The sequence below is a fragment of the Salmo salar genome, chromosome 15 (genome assembly GCF_965601325.2).
Source record: "Salmo salar chromosome 15, fSalSal1, whole genome shotgun sequence".
Taxonomy (NCBI): Eukaryota; Metazoa; Chordata; class Actinopteri; order Salmoniformes; family Salmonidae; genus Salmo; species Salmo salar.
Window position 1 is genome coordinate 85108352 of NC_138305.1, and position 15589 is coordinate 85123940.

Below are 15589 nucleotides of genomic sequence, written 5' to 3' on the forward strand. Positions count from 1 at the left end.
CTTCATGAGTTAATCCCTTCAGTTGTACATGTTAGTATTCTGTTCAAAAATTAACCCCAGATATGGCTGCAAGGTAGAGTGTTGAGCCAGTATTTACTTTACTGCATTTACTTGCCAACTTGAAAGAGAACTATGGAGTTTGTCCTTTGAAATGTTCAACTGTTAGCATTTCGCCTGACTCCATTTCACCTCCTGAGGCTGTGCTCTTTCATCCTTTGTTTTTTAATAGTTTGTATCTTCCCCCTACATGCAAAACAAATATTCCTGCATATATTTTAGTCATTTAGCAGATGCTCTAATCCAGAGGAATTAGGGTTAAGTGCCTTGCTCAAGGGCACATAGACAGATTTTTCACCAAGTCAGGTTGGGGATTAGAACCAGCAAACTTCCAATTACTGGCTCAACACTCTTAACTGCTAGGCTACCTGCCAGCCTAGTCAACTTTGAGGTGGGTTCTCTACCAACCCCAATCATGTTTCAAAACAAGCAGCCCTCAGTTGACTTGTCCATACCTGTCCAGATAATAAAGGAGAGAGAAAGACAAAAAAAATGCTGTCTTGGATTGAAACTGGAGCCGAGAAAGAGGGAGAAGTGGATGAATACCACAGATGCATCAACAGAATGTTCAAAGTACATGTACAAGTTCTGACACATGATCAGATCTGAATTAAGCAATCTTTGATTGAAAGCTGTTTGAGTGGATGTGAACTAAATGTAAATAACACATCAATAACAGAACTTGGGCAAGATTCCTTTGCCTTACTTTTCAAAGTCATAAGTAATTTAAGGCCTTCACAATGCATCCAATGTTATGGATCTACCATAGTCAATGAAACAGTGCTGTCCATTGTTACGACGATGTGGATTCTCACACAGGATTGTTGAAAAGTACAAACATCTCAGGGCTTCCGTTTGCTTTGTGATGAGAGGTCTTCAGTTCATCCTTAGCCTACTTTTTACAATTCAATATTATGGCATTCACCTGAATTCAATGCTATTCCTAGAAGAAGATGTAATGTAGTTAGTCATTTATCCCAATCTATTAGTCAGCATCTTGCAAAAGAGATTTCATCTAAATGAGACTAACCTGGATAAATGAACAGATCAATACAAAGCAATAATAGAGCACATTTGCTAATATTTTGATATCTGAATTGAGACAAGAAATCAGCCTTTAATTAGAGTACTTCCTTCATAAACTCGTCAGACTTGGATTCAAATACTTTTTAAAATCGTTCAAATATTTTGACTTTTGGTTTTACCCTGCCTAGAGTGCCAGATGGGCGGGGATTGCACTTTTGGGACTTTTCTATTGGTTCGTTGTGACACAGAAGCTCAATCAAGCACAGCTAAAGTATTGGAAATTATTTCAAATAGTATTTGAACCCCAGGTTTGAAACTTACCCTCCTGACTAAGCCGAGTCTGTGTCTGCTGCTCGTCTCCCTCACACAATCTTTCTCTTTGACAGGGGGGATAATATTGTCGAGGGGACAGGATGTGCTGGTGCACCGAGAGGGGGAAAGCAAAGCTGCAGATGTCTTATTGTTTACATGTGAGATGCTCCACATTTTTGTGGGATTTTAAATAATATATTGTTGTTTGTGCTGTCTGTTAGCTAGGATCCCGACTCTTCGCCGAATTGTGACACCAGTCATCATATCATATTACCACAGAGTGCTTGTTTAACTGCCGTGAATCCCATGATGACATTATTGCCATGTCTATCCCATAGAGATCACACTATGCTCAATCTTTATGCTTTGTTCTGCCAAATGGAAAACATGCTAACTTAAAAGTGTCTGATCGTACAGGCATGGAGACTTGAATCAGAATTGAATTTCAAATCAAATCAAATTCTATTGGTCACATACACGTGTTTAGCAGATGCTATTGCGGGTGTAGCGAAATGCATGTGCTTCTAGTTCCGACAGTGCAGCAATATTTAACAAGTAATGTCTAACAATTTCACAACATATACCCAATACACATAAAGGAATGGAATTAAGAATATATAAACATATAGACAAGCAATGTCAGAGTGGCATAAACTAACATACAGTAGAATAGTATAGAACATTATACAGTTTATACATATGAGATGAGTAATGCAAGATATGTAAACATTATTAGAGTGACATTATTAAAGTGACTAGTGTTCCATTTATTAAAGTGGCCAATGATTTCAAGTCTATGTATATAGGCAGCAGCCTCTCTGTGTTAGTGATGGCTATTTAACAGTCTGATGGCCTTGAGATTGATGTTTTTCAGTCTCTTGGTCCCAGCTTTGACGCACCTGTACTGACCTCCCCTTCTGGATGATAGCGGGGTGAACAGGCAGTGGCTCGGGTGGTTGTTGTCCTGTATGATCTTTTTGGCCTTCCTGTGACATCGGGGGCTGTAGGTGTCCTGGAGGGCAGATAGTTTGCCCCCGGTGATGCATTGTGCAGACCGCATTACCCTCTGGAGAGCCCTGCGGTTATGGGCGGTGCAGTTGCCGTACCAGGCGGTGATACAGCCCGACAGGATGCTCCCAATTGTGCATCTGTAATAGTTTGTGAGGGTTTTAGGTGGCAAGCCAAATTTCTTCAGCCTTCTGAAATTGAAGAGGCACTCTTATGACTTCTTCACCACACTGTCTGTGTGGGTGGACCATTTCAGTTTGTCAGTGATGTGTACGCTGAGGAACTTAAAACTTTCCACCTTCTCCACTGCTGTCCCGTCAATGTGGATGGGGGATGCTCCGCTGTTTCCTGAATTTATGGTCATATCCATGATATATGAGTCTGATACAGGATTATGCCACAAAATACATTGTTCTTAATCATAATCAAAAGAGATGCTAGTGTTGTCACGATTGTCGTAATGATTGGACCAAGGCGCAGCGTGAGTAGCATTCCACATCTTTATTATAACGTGAAACATCAGAAAAAACAATAAATGATCAAATGAAACGTGAAGACAGTGAAGTGCAAATAGGCACCTACACAAAAACAAGATCCCACAAAACAGTGGGGAAATGGCTGCCTAAATATGATCCCCAATCAGAGACAACACTAAACAGCTGCCTCTGATTGGGAACCATACCAAGCACACCAACATAGAAATAAACAACATAGAACACCCCCAGTCGTGACAGTACCCCCCCCCCCCAAAGGTGCGGACTCCGGCCGCAAAACCTGAAACCAAATAGGGAGGGTAGGGGGGGTGATTAGTGTCGGTGGTGGCTCTGGTGCGGGATGAAGTACCTGCTCATCCCGCGGATCCGCCAGCATCGGGGGCGGCTCTGGTGCGGGCCGAAGAAACCGCTCATCCCGCAGATCCAGCCATGGACCCAGGCTGAACACTGTGCCTGGACTGGATCTTGATGCCGAGGAAGGTTCCTGCCATGGAGCGGGACTGGACACCGGCCCTGGCCTGGACATCGGTGCAGAGGAAGACTCCTGCCATGGAGCGGGACTGGACGCCGTGTCTGGACTGGGCATCGGCGCAGAGGAGAGCTCCTGCCATGGGACTGGACGCCGTGTTTGGAAGCTCCAGACCGTTGACCCTCGCCGACGGTTCCGGACCGTGGACCGTCGCCGGAGGTTCCGGACCGGGAACCGTCGCCGGAAGCTCTGGACTGTGAAGGCGCACTGGAGGCCTGATGTGTGGGGCCGGCACAGGACGTACCGGACTGGGGAGGCGCACTGGAGGCCTGGTGCGTGGAGCTGACGCAAGACGTACTGGGCTGTGGAGACGTACTGGAGACCTAGTGCGTATAGCCGGCATCAATGGTACCGGTTCGATGACACACCTCGCACGGCAAGTGCGAGGAGCTGGCATAGGACGTACTGGGCTGTGGAGGTGCACTGGAGACCTGGTGCGTAGAACCGGCATCAATGGTAAACATTCGATGACATGCTCCTCAAGGCGAGTGTGGAGAGCTAGCACAGGACGTACAAGGCTGGGAAGGCGTACTGGAGACCTGATGCGGCACAACTTTCACCAGACTGATAGCACGCTCCTCAGGACGAGTATGGAGAGCTGACTCAGGTGGCATTAAACTGATAACACGCTCCTTAGGGCAAATGTCGTGCACCCTCCACCAATTCAATAACTCTCTCATTTCTCTCTCCTCCAAATTCTCCCTCAACCCACTGACGGTCTCTGATTCTCTCCGTTCACTCTCCGTTCACTCTCCTCCAGTTTCTCCCTCTTCTCCCAGACTGGCTCTGGTTCACTCCTCGGTTCCGCCAACCACCCCTTGTGCCCCCCCCCCAAAAATATTTCTGGCTGTTTTTTGGGCTTTCTATGTGGCCTCGAACCCCGGCGTCGTCGCTGTCCTCCATCATAACCTTCCGTCTGCCGCTCCTGCCAAGGAAGGCGATCCTGTCCTGCCAGGATTTCCTCCCAAGTCCAGGATCCCTTCCCATCCAGGATCTCCTCCCAAGTCCAGGATACACTCTCCTCCTGGGCACGCTGCTTGGTCCTGTTGTGGTGGGATCTTCTGTCACGATCGTCGTAATGATTGGACCAAGGCGCGGCGTGAGTAGCGTTCCACATCTTTATTATAACGTGAAACTTCAGAAAAATACAAAAACAATAAATGATCAAACGAAACGTGAAGATAGTGAAGTGCAAATAGGCACCTACACAAAAACAAGATCCCACAAAACACAGTGGAGAAATGACTGCCTAAATATGATCCCCAATCAGAGACAACGCTAAACAGCTGCCTCTGATTGGGAACCATACCAAGCACACCAACATAGAAATAATCAACATAGAACACCCCCAGTAACGCCCTGACCTACTATACCATAGAGAACCAAGGGCTCTCTATGGTCAGGGTGTGACCAGTGTACTACTAATTAATGATGTAGACATTCTGTCTTACAACGGCTGACTAAAATTACACTGAAACACCTACACCAAAGTCCATAACACTCCCAAATAACACCTTATCACCAAAAGCAAATTATAAGCTTTTGAATTGAATGAATGAAAATGTAACTTCATTAGAAATGTAATGAGTGCTTGAAATACATAACTTACTCGGATGTATTTATGGAAATGACCTTGTTGGCAGTTATCAGTAGATGCGGTGCCTAGATGGAATGGGCAGACATTGCAGGTTTGCAGGGTGTTACATGTTTTGCTGTCTGATAGTAGCTTCACCCTTTGGGACCCAACACAGTGGTAGACTGGATATGAACATGTCATAGACTCAGACTGGATACTGTCTTATTGTACATGTGTGTATGACCCTACTAACTAACTGAGTGTGTGTCAGCCAACATGTGTCTCTTATACTATCCCACACTGCTTTGGTAATAACATTTTCCCCACCTGACATGTACAGTGCCCTAATTATTGGGACAGTGAGGCATTTTTTCTTCTTTTGGCTCTATATTCCAAAAGTTCGATTTGATATCAAATAATGACTATGAGGTTAAAGGGCAGACTGTCAGCTTAATTTGAGGGTATTTTCATCCTGTCATGTGTGCTACCTCTCCGTCCTCTAGGTCATCAGGCTGCTAATTATGGCGCATACCTGTCACCATTGTTACGTGCACCTGCGCGTCATCAGACTCACCTGGACTCCATCACCTCCCTGATTACCTTCCCAATATATGTCACTCCCTTTGGTTCCTTCCCCAGGCATTATCATTTCTGTTTCTGTTCCGGTGTTAAGTCTGTGCGTTGTTCTTGTTTTGTTTTATGTTGCGTTTATTTATTAAAAACACTCACTCCCTGAACTTGCTCCACCAATCAGGCCTTTATGGTAGAGTGGCCAGACAGAAGACACTCCTCAGTAACATGCACGTGACAGCCTTCTTGGAGTTTGCCAAAAGGCACCTAAAGGACTCTCAGACCATGAGAAACAAGATTCTCTGGTCTGATGAAACCAAGATTGAACTATTTGCCTGAATATCAAGCATCATGTCTGGAGGAAACCTGGCACCATCCCTACAGTGAAGCATGGTGGTGGCAGCATCATGCTGTGGGAATGTTTTTCAGCGGGACGGACTGGGAGACTAGTCAGGATCGAGAGAAAGATGAACGGAGCAAAGTACAGAGAGATCCTTGATGAACACCTGCTCCAGAGCACTCAGGACCTCAGACTGGGGCGAAGGTTCACCTTCCAATACGACAACGACCCTAAGCACTCAGGCAAGACAACGCAGGAGTGGCTTCGGGACAAGTCTCTGAATGTCCTTGAGTGGACCAGCCAGAGCCCGGACTTGAACATCTCTGGAGAGACCTGAAAATAGATGTGGAGTCACCCTCCCCATCTAACCTGACAGAGCTTGAGAGGATCTGCAGAGAAGAATGGGAGAAACTCCCCAAATACAGGTGTGCCAAGCTTGTAGCGTAATCTCTGCCAAAGGTGTTTCAACAAAGTACTGAGTAAAGGGTCTGAATACTAATTTGTCAGTATGGTGTATTATGTGTAGATTGATGAGGGAAAAAATAATTTCATCCATTTTAGAATGAGTCTGTAACTTAACATAATGTCAACAAAGTCAAGAGGTCTGAATACTTTCGCAATACACTGTGCATATACAGGGTGAATTTGTCCCAATACTTTTGGTCCCCTAAAATGAGGGGACTATGTACAAAAAGTGCTGTAATTTCTAAACTGTTCACCCGATATGGATGAAATAACCCTCAGATTAAAACTGACAGTTGGGACTTTAACCTCGTCCAACATTTAAAGTATAGAGCCAAAATAAGAAAAAATGCTTCACTGTCCCAATAATTACGGAGGGCACTGTATATATTCAAGATGCATTAATTTACTGTGAGAGTAATTTACTCTTCTCTAGTGTGGAAGGATCACAAACAGTTCCCACACCCTCTTAGATATCCTGTGTACCAGGCAACCTACCCCGAGCCATAAGGATAAAGAAAGCCTTTGTTTAAAGCAGGGAACAGGCAACCAATTGTGTCTGCACTCGTGTGTGCGTTTGTGAGTGCGTGCGTGCGTACGAGGCAGAGAGGGCCGCAACTTGCCTATCTGTGCACTCACGAGTGGGTGTGGTTATGTGAAAGGAGAAGGAGCTGTTTGTGCAGCAGGTGTGCGTCCGTGTGTGGGTCCGTGTGTGTCTCTCTTTAACTGGGAGCCTGTGCCTGTTACCTGAGTGGTGTTAGAGAGAGAGTAGAGAGAGTTACCTGTGCTGTGAGGAGGGGTACAGTAGGAAGAAACCGATGGCTGGGAGGATGTTCTTTTATTTAGACAAAGAAAAAAGAGGCAGCCCTCTATCTGAGTATATCGGTCAAGTATGTGGTGAGAAACTATCACAGCATTATGAAGGTCTGTTGTGAGAATCTATCACATCATTATGAAGGTCTGCTGTGAGAAACTATCACAGCATTATGAAGGTCTGTTGTGAGAATCTATCACATCATTATGAAGGTCTGTTGTGAGAATCTATCACATCATTATGAAGGTCTGTTGTGAGAAACTATCACATCATTATGAAGGTCTGCTGTGAGAAACTATCACAGCATTATGAAGGTCTGTTGTGAGAATCTATCACATCATTATGAAGGTCTGTTGTGAGAAACTATCACAGCATTATCAAGGTCTGTTGTGAGAAACTATCACATAATTATGAAGGTCTGTTGTGAGAATCTATCACAGCATTATGAAGGTCTGTTGTGAGAAACTATCACATAATTATGAAGGTCTGTTGTGAGAATCTATCACAGCATTATGAAGGTCTGTTGTGAGAAACTATCACATCATTATGAAGGTCTGTTGTGAGAATCTATCACAGCATTATGAAGGTCTGTTGTGAGAAACTATCACAGCATTATCAAGGTCTGTTGTGAGAAACTTCCAAGCATTATGAAGGTCTGGAAGTAGTTTCAAATTGATTGAATTCAATACTCCACTACCCCAAGACACAAGTATAAATGGTAATCATACTCACTCACTGGATGTCTGGGTTTGAAAACTCGTATACATTCCAAGAACATCCCTCCCTGTTCATAATTTCCTTATAGTTAGTAACACTAGCGTAAAGTTCAGTACTCTTATTCATGGGTCAGTGGGTGAATCATTTGTGAGTCAACGGCCCAGACTGTGACTCTCTTTCTCCCTCCTCTCTCTCTCTCTCTCTCTGAATCTCTTGACCACTGATCATGTCATAACATCCAGGTTAAAGGTTAAACACCGTGAGAGAAAGATGGGTCTATATTCTCAAGTGAAAGGGTGAAAGGTCACAGGGGCTGAGGATACTGTCTCACTTGGTTTGGCCGTCTGTTGAAGGGTTCTGAATGTGTGTCTGTTGTGGCTCTGGCCATGCCATCTGTAGATGAAGGAGGTGTGTGTGTGTGTGTGGAGAATAAATACAGGGGGCTGAGAGCTGTATGTGGAGCAGTCTTTAATTAGAGCAGGAAGACATGGCTCAGCAGCCGCACAGGGCCCGACCTGGGGGGCAGGTGGAAGGCACACTCCTATGCATGTATCCAAGTTCAACCTCCATTGTGCTCCAATGAACAGACTTCTTCCTTAATAAGTATATATTTCACACTACCCACAAGAGATTGTTACATAGTGAGCGACAGATAGAACAAACTGAAAATATCACAGGAAACATACAATTTGTTAACAGTATACATCACAAAACCTGGACAATTATGAGTGGAGGGGACCTATTTTGGCATACACAAACTGTAAGCAATGGCTTCGGGACAAGTCTCTGAATGTCCTTGAATGGCCCAGCCAGAACCCGGACTTGAAGCTGATCTAACATCTCTGGAGAGACCTGAAAATAGCTATGCAGTGACGCTTCCCATCCAACCTGACAGAGCTTGAGAGGATCTGCAGAGAAGAATGGGAGAAACTCCCCAAATACAGGAGTGCCAAGCTTGTAGCGTCATACCCAAGAACAATTGAGGCTGTAATCGCTGCCAAAGGTGCTTCAACAAAGCACTGAGTAAAGGGTCTGAATACTTGTGTAAATGTTATATTTCATTTTTGAATTTTTTAGAAATGTGCAAAAATGTCTAAAAAACTTTTTTTGCTTTGTCATTATGGGGTATTGTGTGTAGATTCATGAGGGAAAACATTTATTTAATCAATTTTAGAATATGGCTGTGATGTAACAAAATGTGGAAAAAGTAAAGGGGTCTGAATTCTTTCCGAATGCACTGTATGTATAGGGGTACGGTGACTAGGCATCAGGATATATGATAAACAGAGTAGCAGCAGCGTAAATGATGATTACGTGTGTGTGTGTGTGTGTGTGTGTGTGTGTGTGTGTGTGGTGTGTGTGTGTGTGTGTGTGTGTGTGTGTGTGTGTGTGTGTGTGTGTGTGTGTGTGTGTGTGTGTGTGTGTGTGTGTGTAAAGTCAGTATAAATGTGTGTGCATTTTATGTGTGTGTTGAAGTGTCAGTTGAGTGTGCAGAAAAGTCCTCTCAGTGCAAGGGTCAACTCAGATAGTCCGTGTAGCCATTCTGTTAGCTATTTAGCAGTCTTATGGCTTGTGGATAGAAGCTGTTCAGGAGCCTATTGGTGTCAGACTTGATGCAATGGTACCGCTTGCCGTGCGGAACCAGAGAGTCTATTGCTATTGCTTGGGTGGCTGGAGACTTTAACAATTTTCTGGACCTACCTTTAGACACTGCCTGACGTAGAGGTCCTGGATGGCAGGGAGCTTGGCTCCAGTGATGTACTGGGCTGTCCGCTCCTCCCTCTGTAGCGCAATGCAATCGAGCGGAGTGCTGTTTCCATACCAAGCAGTGATGCAGACAGTTAAGATGCTGTCAATGGTGCAGCTGTAGAGTTTTTGGAGGATTTGAGGGCCTATGCCAAACCTTTTCAACTTCCTGAGGGGGAACAGCCGCTGTTGCGCCTTCTTCAGGACTGTGCCCGTGTGAGTGGACCATTTTAAGTCCTTAATGATTTGTACACTGAGAAACTTGAAGTTCAACGGCATTTCATGCCTTCTATAAAGGGAAGCCTGAACGAGACCAAATTATGAAGTGTTTATTAGAGATAAGTGAATACAATATAGCCTACAGTCGGTGCTGTTTTACCAGATATGGCAAGAGGATATTATGTTGGCAATTGAAGTTTATGGCAAAAACTTTTTTCCCTTTCTTCTGCAGCTCCCATGTGTTCTCTCAGTCATGCTTCCTGGGTATGGATTCTTCCCTCTCCCTGACTTCCAGCCTCACCTACACGCCTTCCGTTTCCGAGGAAAGAGCCCCAGCATGTGGATCCCGGTCTCAGGCGAGTCCCAGGCTTTGAGCGAGGCCCCGGACAACATGCCTCTCCTGCGGCAGTGCCACCACAAGCACATCGCTGTGTGTCAGCAGGAGACTCTGACCTTCATCGAGCTGCAGCCGCCTGTGACACCCAGCGTCAAAGGCTGGGGCTCCCCTACTGCAGACACTCAACGCTTCAGCCCGTTGTCTCTGAATCATCGTAAACACACAAGTGAAGCACAAATTGGCAGTGGGAGAAGTAAACCTGATCATTACACTGATACTGATATGGACCTGAGTTTAGACTCTCAGACGCTAGGGGGCGAGGTTGAGCTGGTTATCCAGGAAGATATCAGGACTAACCCTCCAGTGCAGGAGCAGTATGAGAGACCCATGACGGTGTCATCTGTGTTTCTTCCCCTCCACGCAGCCCTCAGCCTGCCCCTGTCCCTCCCTCTGTCCTCCATGTACAGGGACACAGACTCCTGGGACTCTCAGCCACCTGGCTCTCCATCCTCTCCTGAGCTTCCGTGGCTGCAGAGCCCAGATACCTGTCGACCCCAGAGGAGGTCATCACAGAGCTCCCTCAGGGAAAAGTCCATCCGTATGTACAGTATCTATCCATTTCACATCTTCAACTCTCTGTTAGTCCTCATCATGAGAATGTTTTATCCCCCTTCACATATTTTTATCTGTAGGACTTCAAGATCACACTTATTTCAGAAATATTTTGCTCAAGGCCATATCCAATATGACTGGACTGTAATTTGGGGGGGGGACATTTTCACCTGAGTCTTGTTTGTGTTATGTCCCAGGGCGTAAGGTGCGGGTGTACTCACCAGACAGCCTGAGCGACAAGTCTCTGGCCAGCCCCATTCTGGACGGCGACTACCTTTTCCCAGGACCCTTCGACTTCTTTCTGGAAGAGGACCTCAGGGGAGACCCTGAAGACACCGCGAGTCCCTCATCAACAGGGGTTGCCGTAGACCCTCAAACCCCCAACCTCCCAAAGATTCCACCTCTGTCCGCAGAGCCACATCAGTCGTCAGAGGACTCCTCTGTCTTGAACCTTGGGGCTGTAGAGAATTCCTCGGCCACCGGGGGGAGCACTTTAGCCTGCTCTTGTATGGCGGAACACGAGCGGCGGCGCTTCTCTGCCTCTGAGCTGATCTCACGGCTGCAGCTGTCCCAGAGGAAGAACTCGTTCACGCTAAAGCTAGGCAAGTCACTGTCGGCTCGCGTGGCTTCCAGTGACAGGCAGACCTCCAGCAACCTCAGCCCCAGCTCTGACTGTAAGTGTCCCGCATTAGCCAAAAATGCTAATAAATAATTTAGCAACTTGAGGCAAAATTCTGTGGTGGTTGTGTGTCTGCTAGTTTCCTCCACCTCCATCTAGAGGTCTTCATGGGTCCACCTGACCCGATATGCATAAATTAATTTGAAGAAATAAAACAAGACCGTTCCAAATTGACCCTCGGACAGTTAGACCCAAAAAGGACCTTGGAAAACAGACCCAAACAGATCCATGCTGGTTCAGATCCAAGAGACCCGTTCAGATCCGAGAGTAGAGAGAGAGAGAGAGAGAGAAACCTCCAACTGGGCGCTGCCAGTGCCATCAATAAACAAGCTATAATGGCCAAATGATCCACAGTTATGTGTACTTAAAAACTGACAATAACAAATTACAAAAAAACTATTGTTGTTTTTCAATGTGTAGCATATTCAAAACATATAGTCTATTGTTTTATTGGTTTTTAATTTCCTAAAACAATAATTGTGTACCACATGGTTTAGCTGTCAGAGATTTTAGCACTAAATGCATCAGGGCATTGCTTGCATATAGGCATAGGTCTGGGCGTCCACTGTATGATATTCATATTAAAAAAATATTAAGGGAGACAAGCTTAGGCCTAGCCCTAGAGAGACCAAGACAAAGATAGAGATATGCCGGCATCATGTTCCCGACATCGACATGCACTGCTATACAGATATAGGCGTACAGAAGGAGGCTAATTCATACATTTTCTAGCAGAATATTTTTTATAAAGATACGCATTATATTTTTAGATTAAAGGAGTAACTCTGGTAGGCCTAAAACATTAATCCTCACCTCAAATTCCACTGTCAGAGTCAGTTGTAGTGCCGGGACGCACTGCCTTCACAGGCCTGCAGTAGCTAAACCTATTCTAAACCTAACAATTGCCATACCACACCAAACTTTCACAAAAATTGCTTAACGTTATTAGGGTAAGATTAAAAGTAAGTCAAGTCATTGTTTACGTCTTGCCTTCTTTGGTTTTTCCTTTTCATGGTTTGAGTGCGAGTAGCATAGTGGGCCTACGGGTAATTCTATTATATTGCAGCAAACACAACGTTACAAATGGAACTTAATTTGGCCAACAAAAATGGCAAAACAGACTTAAATCTTTAAAAAAGTTTTGAACAGGCTTATATTGCAGCTATTACAAACAAAGGTGATTGCCTACCTTAGGCTTACCCAACAAATGACAGTAATAGGCTAATGCTATTTATTTTACAACAGGCTTATAACAATAATTATTATTATTATTAATGACTAAACAATTGATAATAAATACTAAATAAATAAATGAAAGATAGAAAAACCTAGAGCAAGTTGCAGACAGTCCATTTGGCCGCGCGAACGTTCTTCTCATCTTTGTCCACTACAATATTAAAACTTGTCCCCGAGGACATTCCCCTCGTCGGCTTCTCTTCACTATACTCTTTGTCCTCTAACTTTCATTTTACTTCAATGAAAGAGAATCCATTTTTGCAATCAAGAGTGGCCTTTGCCAAGGCTCTGTTTACTCTCTCTCTATATATATATTTCTTTCTCTCTCTCTCTCTCTCTCTCTCTCTCTCTCTCTCTCTCTCTCTCTCTTTCTCTCTCTTTCTCTCTTTCTCTCTCTCTTTCTCTCTCTCTTTCTCTCCCCTAAGCAGCAGGTCGCACTTGAGGTGAGCAGCTGGAACCAGTTTCAGCTGAACATAAGCTATACGTTTTATTGAGTTGCAATTGGCTGACACAGATTACAAGCTTGCGCAGTTCTCATCACACAAACAGTACATTAACAGAGGACAGTTCCAAATGGGTCCAGTCGGTAAATCAATTTTAATTGCACATGTCCGAGACCCATGGCAATTATATCAGACCCACCCAGATCCAAGACAAAAGTCAGAATTTAAGACCCGGGCCTGCTCGTGTCCTGGGTTGGATCTCAGAATTTTGGGTCTGTTGGACTTATGAAGACCTCTACCTCCATCTACCTTCTTATTCTCCAGATAAGTCCACTTCCAGGCACCGTGGCTCAGGTGGTTCCAGTCACAGCGCCCCCCACAGTCCTGTAGGACCTGTACTGCCACTACCCACTGCTGACAATAACACGCAACAACATCGACGGAGCACCGGATTCACAATCAAAAAGTGTGTTTTAACAGCTAAAATGGGTATATATTATCAAGATTAAACTCACATTTCAACTATACATCTTTGCTGGAAGTGGGTCGTAAAGATGTCTGCTGTAAAAAACACTGTTATAATGATTATAACTACAAACCTTCCCACAGTTTGAGGAAGAAATCCATCGAGGAGGATTGGTGCACTCCTCCCACAGTCAGCAGCTCCAATCGTCTGTCATGGTTTCTCCCCAGCTGTGAGTCTTACATTCCTCTTATCCTGTGTCAATAATTGAGTTAATTCCACCTCCGTTCTCCACCTCCAGTGTCAGTGGTATTTATATGGCATAGCAATTGTGTTCACGCTCGTTCAACCACATGCTTCATAACATCTGAAAGTACTTTTTTTTACTTTCTTCAATAACGATTTTAATTCTCAATCAACCCTGTATACTCTTCTTACTTCTCTCTCTCTTGCGCTGTTTCTTTCTTTCTCTCTCTCTCTCTCTCTCTCTCTCTCTCTCTCTCTCTCTCTCTCTCTCTCTCTTTCGTTCTCTCTTTCTCTCTTGCTCTTGCTCTTGTTCTCTCTCACTCTCCTCAGCAATTCTATACCAGGAGTACAGTGATGTTGCAATCAACCGAGAAATCCAGAGGCAGCAGGGGGAGGAGCCAGGTGCTGAGGAGGAGAGGCTAAGGGTGGAAGGGGCTGGGGAGGCCCCATCTCCGTCCAATCTGTCTCCGTCGAGCTCCTTTTGCTCGTCACGAGGCTCCGCCTTCTCCCTGTGGCAGGACATCCCTGATGTCCAGACCAGCGATCAGCTGGACAACTTCAGCAACGAGGAGCGCAAACTACAGGAGGTGAGAGCATGAGGATGACATCAAGCCACATTGGGATTTAGGCAGCACTCAAAGAGATGCATAGAAGTTGTGCATGACTTTTGTGGAAAGTGCACCCTCTATACATCTCTATGGCAACCTTACAGGCTTTTAACTTGTCCAATTAGCCAGCTAAGTTGATTTGTTTCATCTATGTGATGGATTTAAAAAAAATATGGGCTAACATATTTTGACATAACAATTGTGGTCATAACATTATATTCATGATTTTTTTCCCCCCATAATGTCTCATGATAATATTTGATATTTTTTATATAAATAAAGCACCATGATTTTAATTGTGAGTGAGAGGTGCACCTATTGCTTCCTAAAGGCCCATAATGTCTCCTCATCACAGGCCAAGTTTGAGCTAGTGACGTCTGAGGCATCGTACATCCGGAGCCTGGCCATCGCGGTGGACCACTTTATGCTGTCCCAGGAGCTGGGGGAGTGTCTGGGGACCCAGGACAGACAGTGGCTCTTCTCCAAGCTCCCCGAGGTCAAGGACGTCAGTGAGCGGTATAGTATAGTAACATGACACTGATGGAAGAGTACATTTCTTGAATGTATATCATGAGATTATTTAAGTTTTTTTCTGTCTTGTTTTTTCGCTCAGTATTTGGGGGTTCTGTTTCTCTGGCTTTCAGCATCTCTCTATCTTGATCACTCACTCTTTTTGCTCTGAATTCTTCACTTTCTTTGTTTCTCCCTCTCTTCCTCTCGCTCTCTCTTCCTCTCGGTCTAGGTTCCTGCAGGACCTGGAGCACAGGTTGGAGGAGGACATCTTGCGTTTTGACGTATGCGACATCGTCCTGGCCCACTGTCCCGCCCTGCGAAGGGTCTACCTCCCCTACGTGACCAACCAGGCCTACCAGGAACAGACCTACCAGCGCCTGTTGTGAGCAGTCTTACTTTGTGTGTATTTCTATTGGTCTTTGTTGCACATTTGAGTCTGTAAGTATGATGCTTGAAAATGACTGTATGTCACTCAGTGCCTAGTACACACACTTAAATAGTTGCTTTATACATATGGATTGGGTGGTTAACCCATAGAGGGTGTGCAGGTTTCTGTTCCAGCGAAGCAACTAATCAACTAAT

At 44.9% G+C, this 15589-nt stretch overlaps 1 protein-coding gene across 2 annotated transcripts in view; it reads left to right on the forward strand.

Annotated features, from left to right (window-relative positions):
- Positions 1-15589, forward strand: part of LOC106572006 (rho guanine nucleotide exchange factor 19) — a 33531-nt gene that overhangs the window by 10891 nt on the left and 7051 nt on the right. Inside the window, exons 2-9 of one of the 2 annotated variants that reach the window (XM_014145698.3) lie at positions 9613-9867; positions 10103-10805; positions 11017-11493; positions 13502-13643; positions 13787-13872; positions 14217-14473; positions 14850-15010; positions 15237-15389. In XM_014145698.3, coding sequence (XP_014001173.1) covers positions 10124-10805; positions 11017-11493; positions 13502-13643; positions 13787-13872; positions 14217-14473; positions 14850-15010; positions 15237-15389 — 1958 coding nt within the window. In that variant the 5' untranslated portion in view covers positions 9613-9867; positions 10103-10123. The remainder of the gene's footprint in view (positions 1-9612; positions 9868-10102; positions 10806-11016; positions 11494-13501; positions 13644-13786; positions 13873-14216; positions 14474-14849; positions 15011-15236; positions 15390-15589) is intronic. The other variant, XM_045696157.2, reaches the window with a different exon arrangement.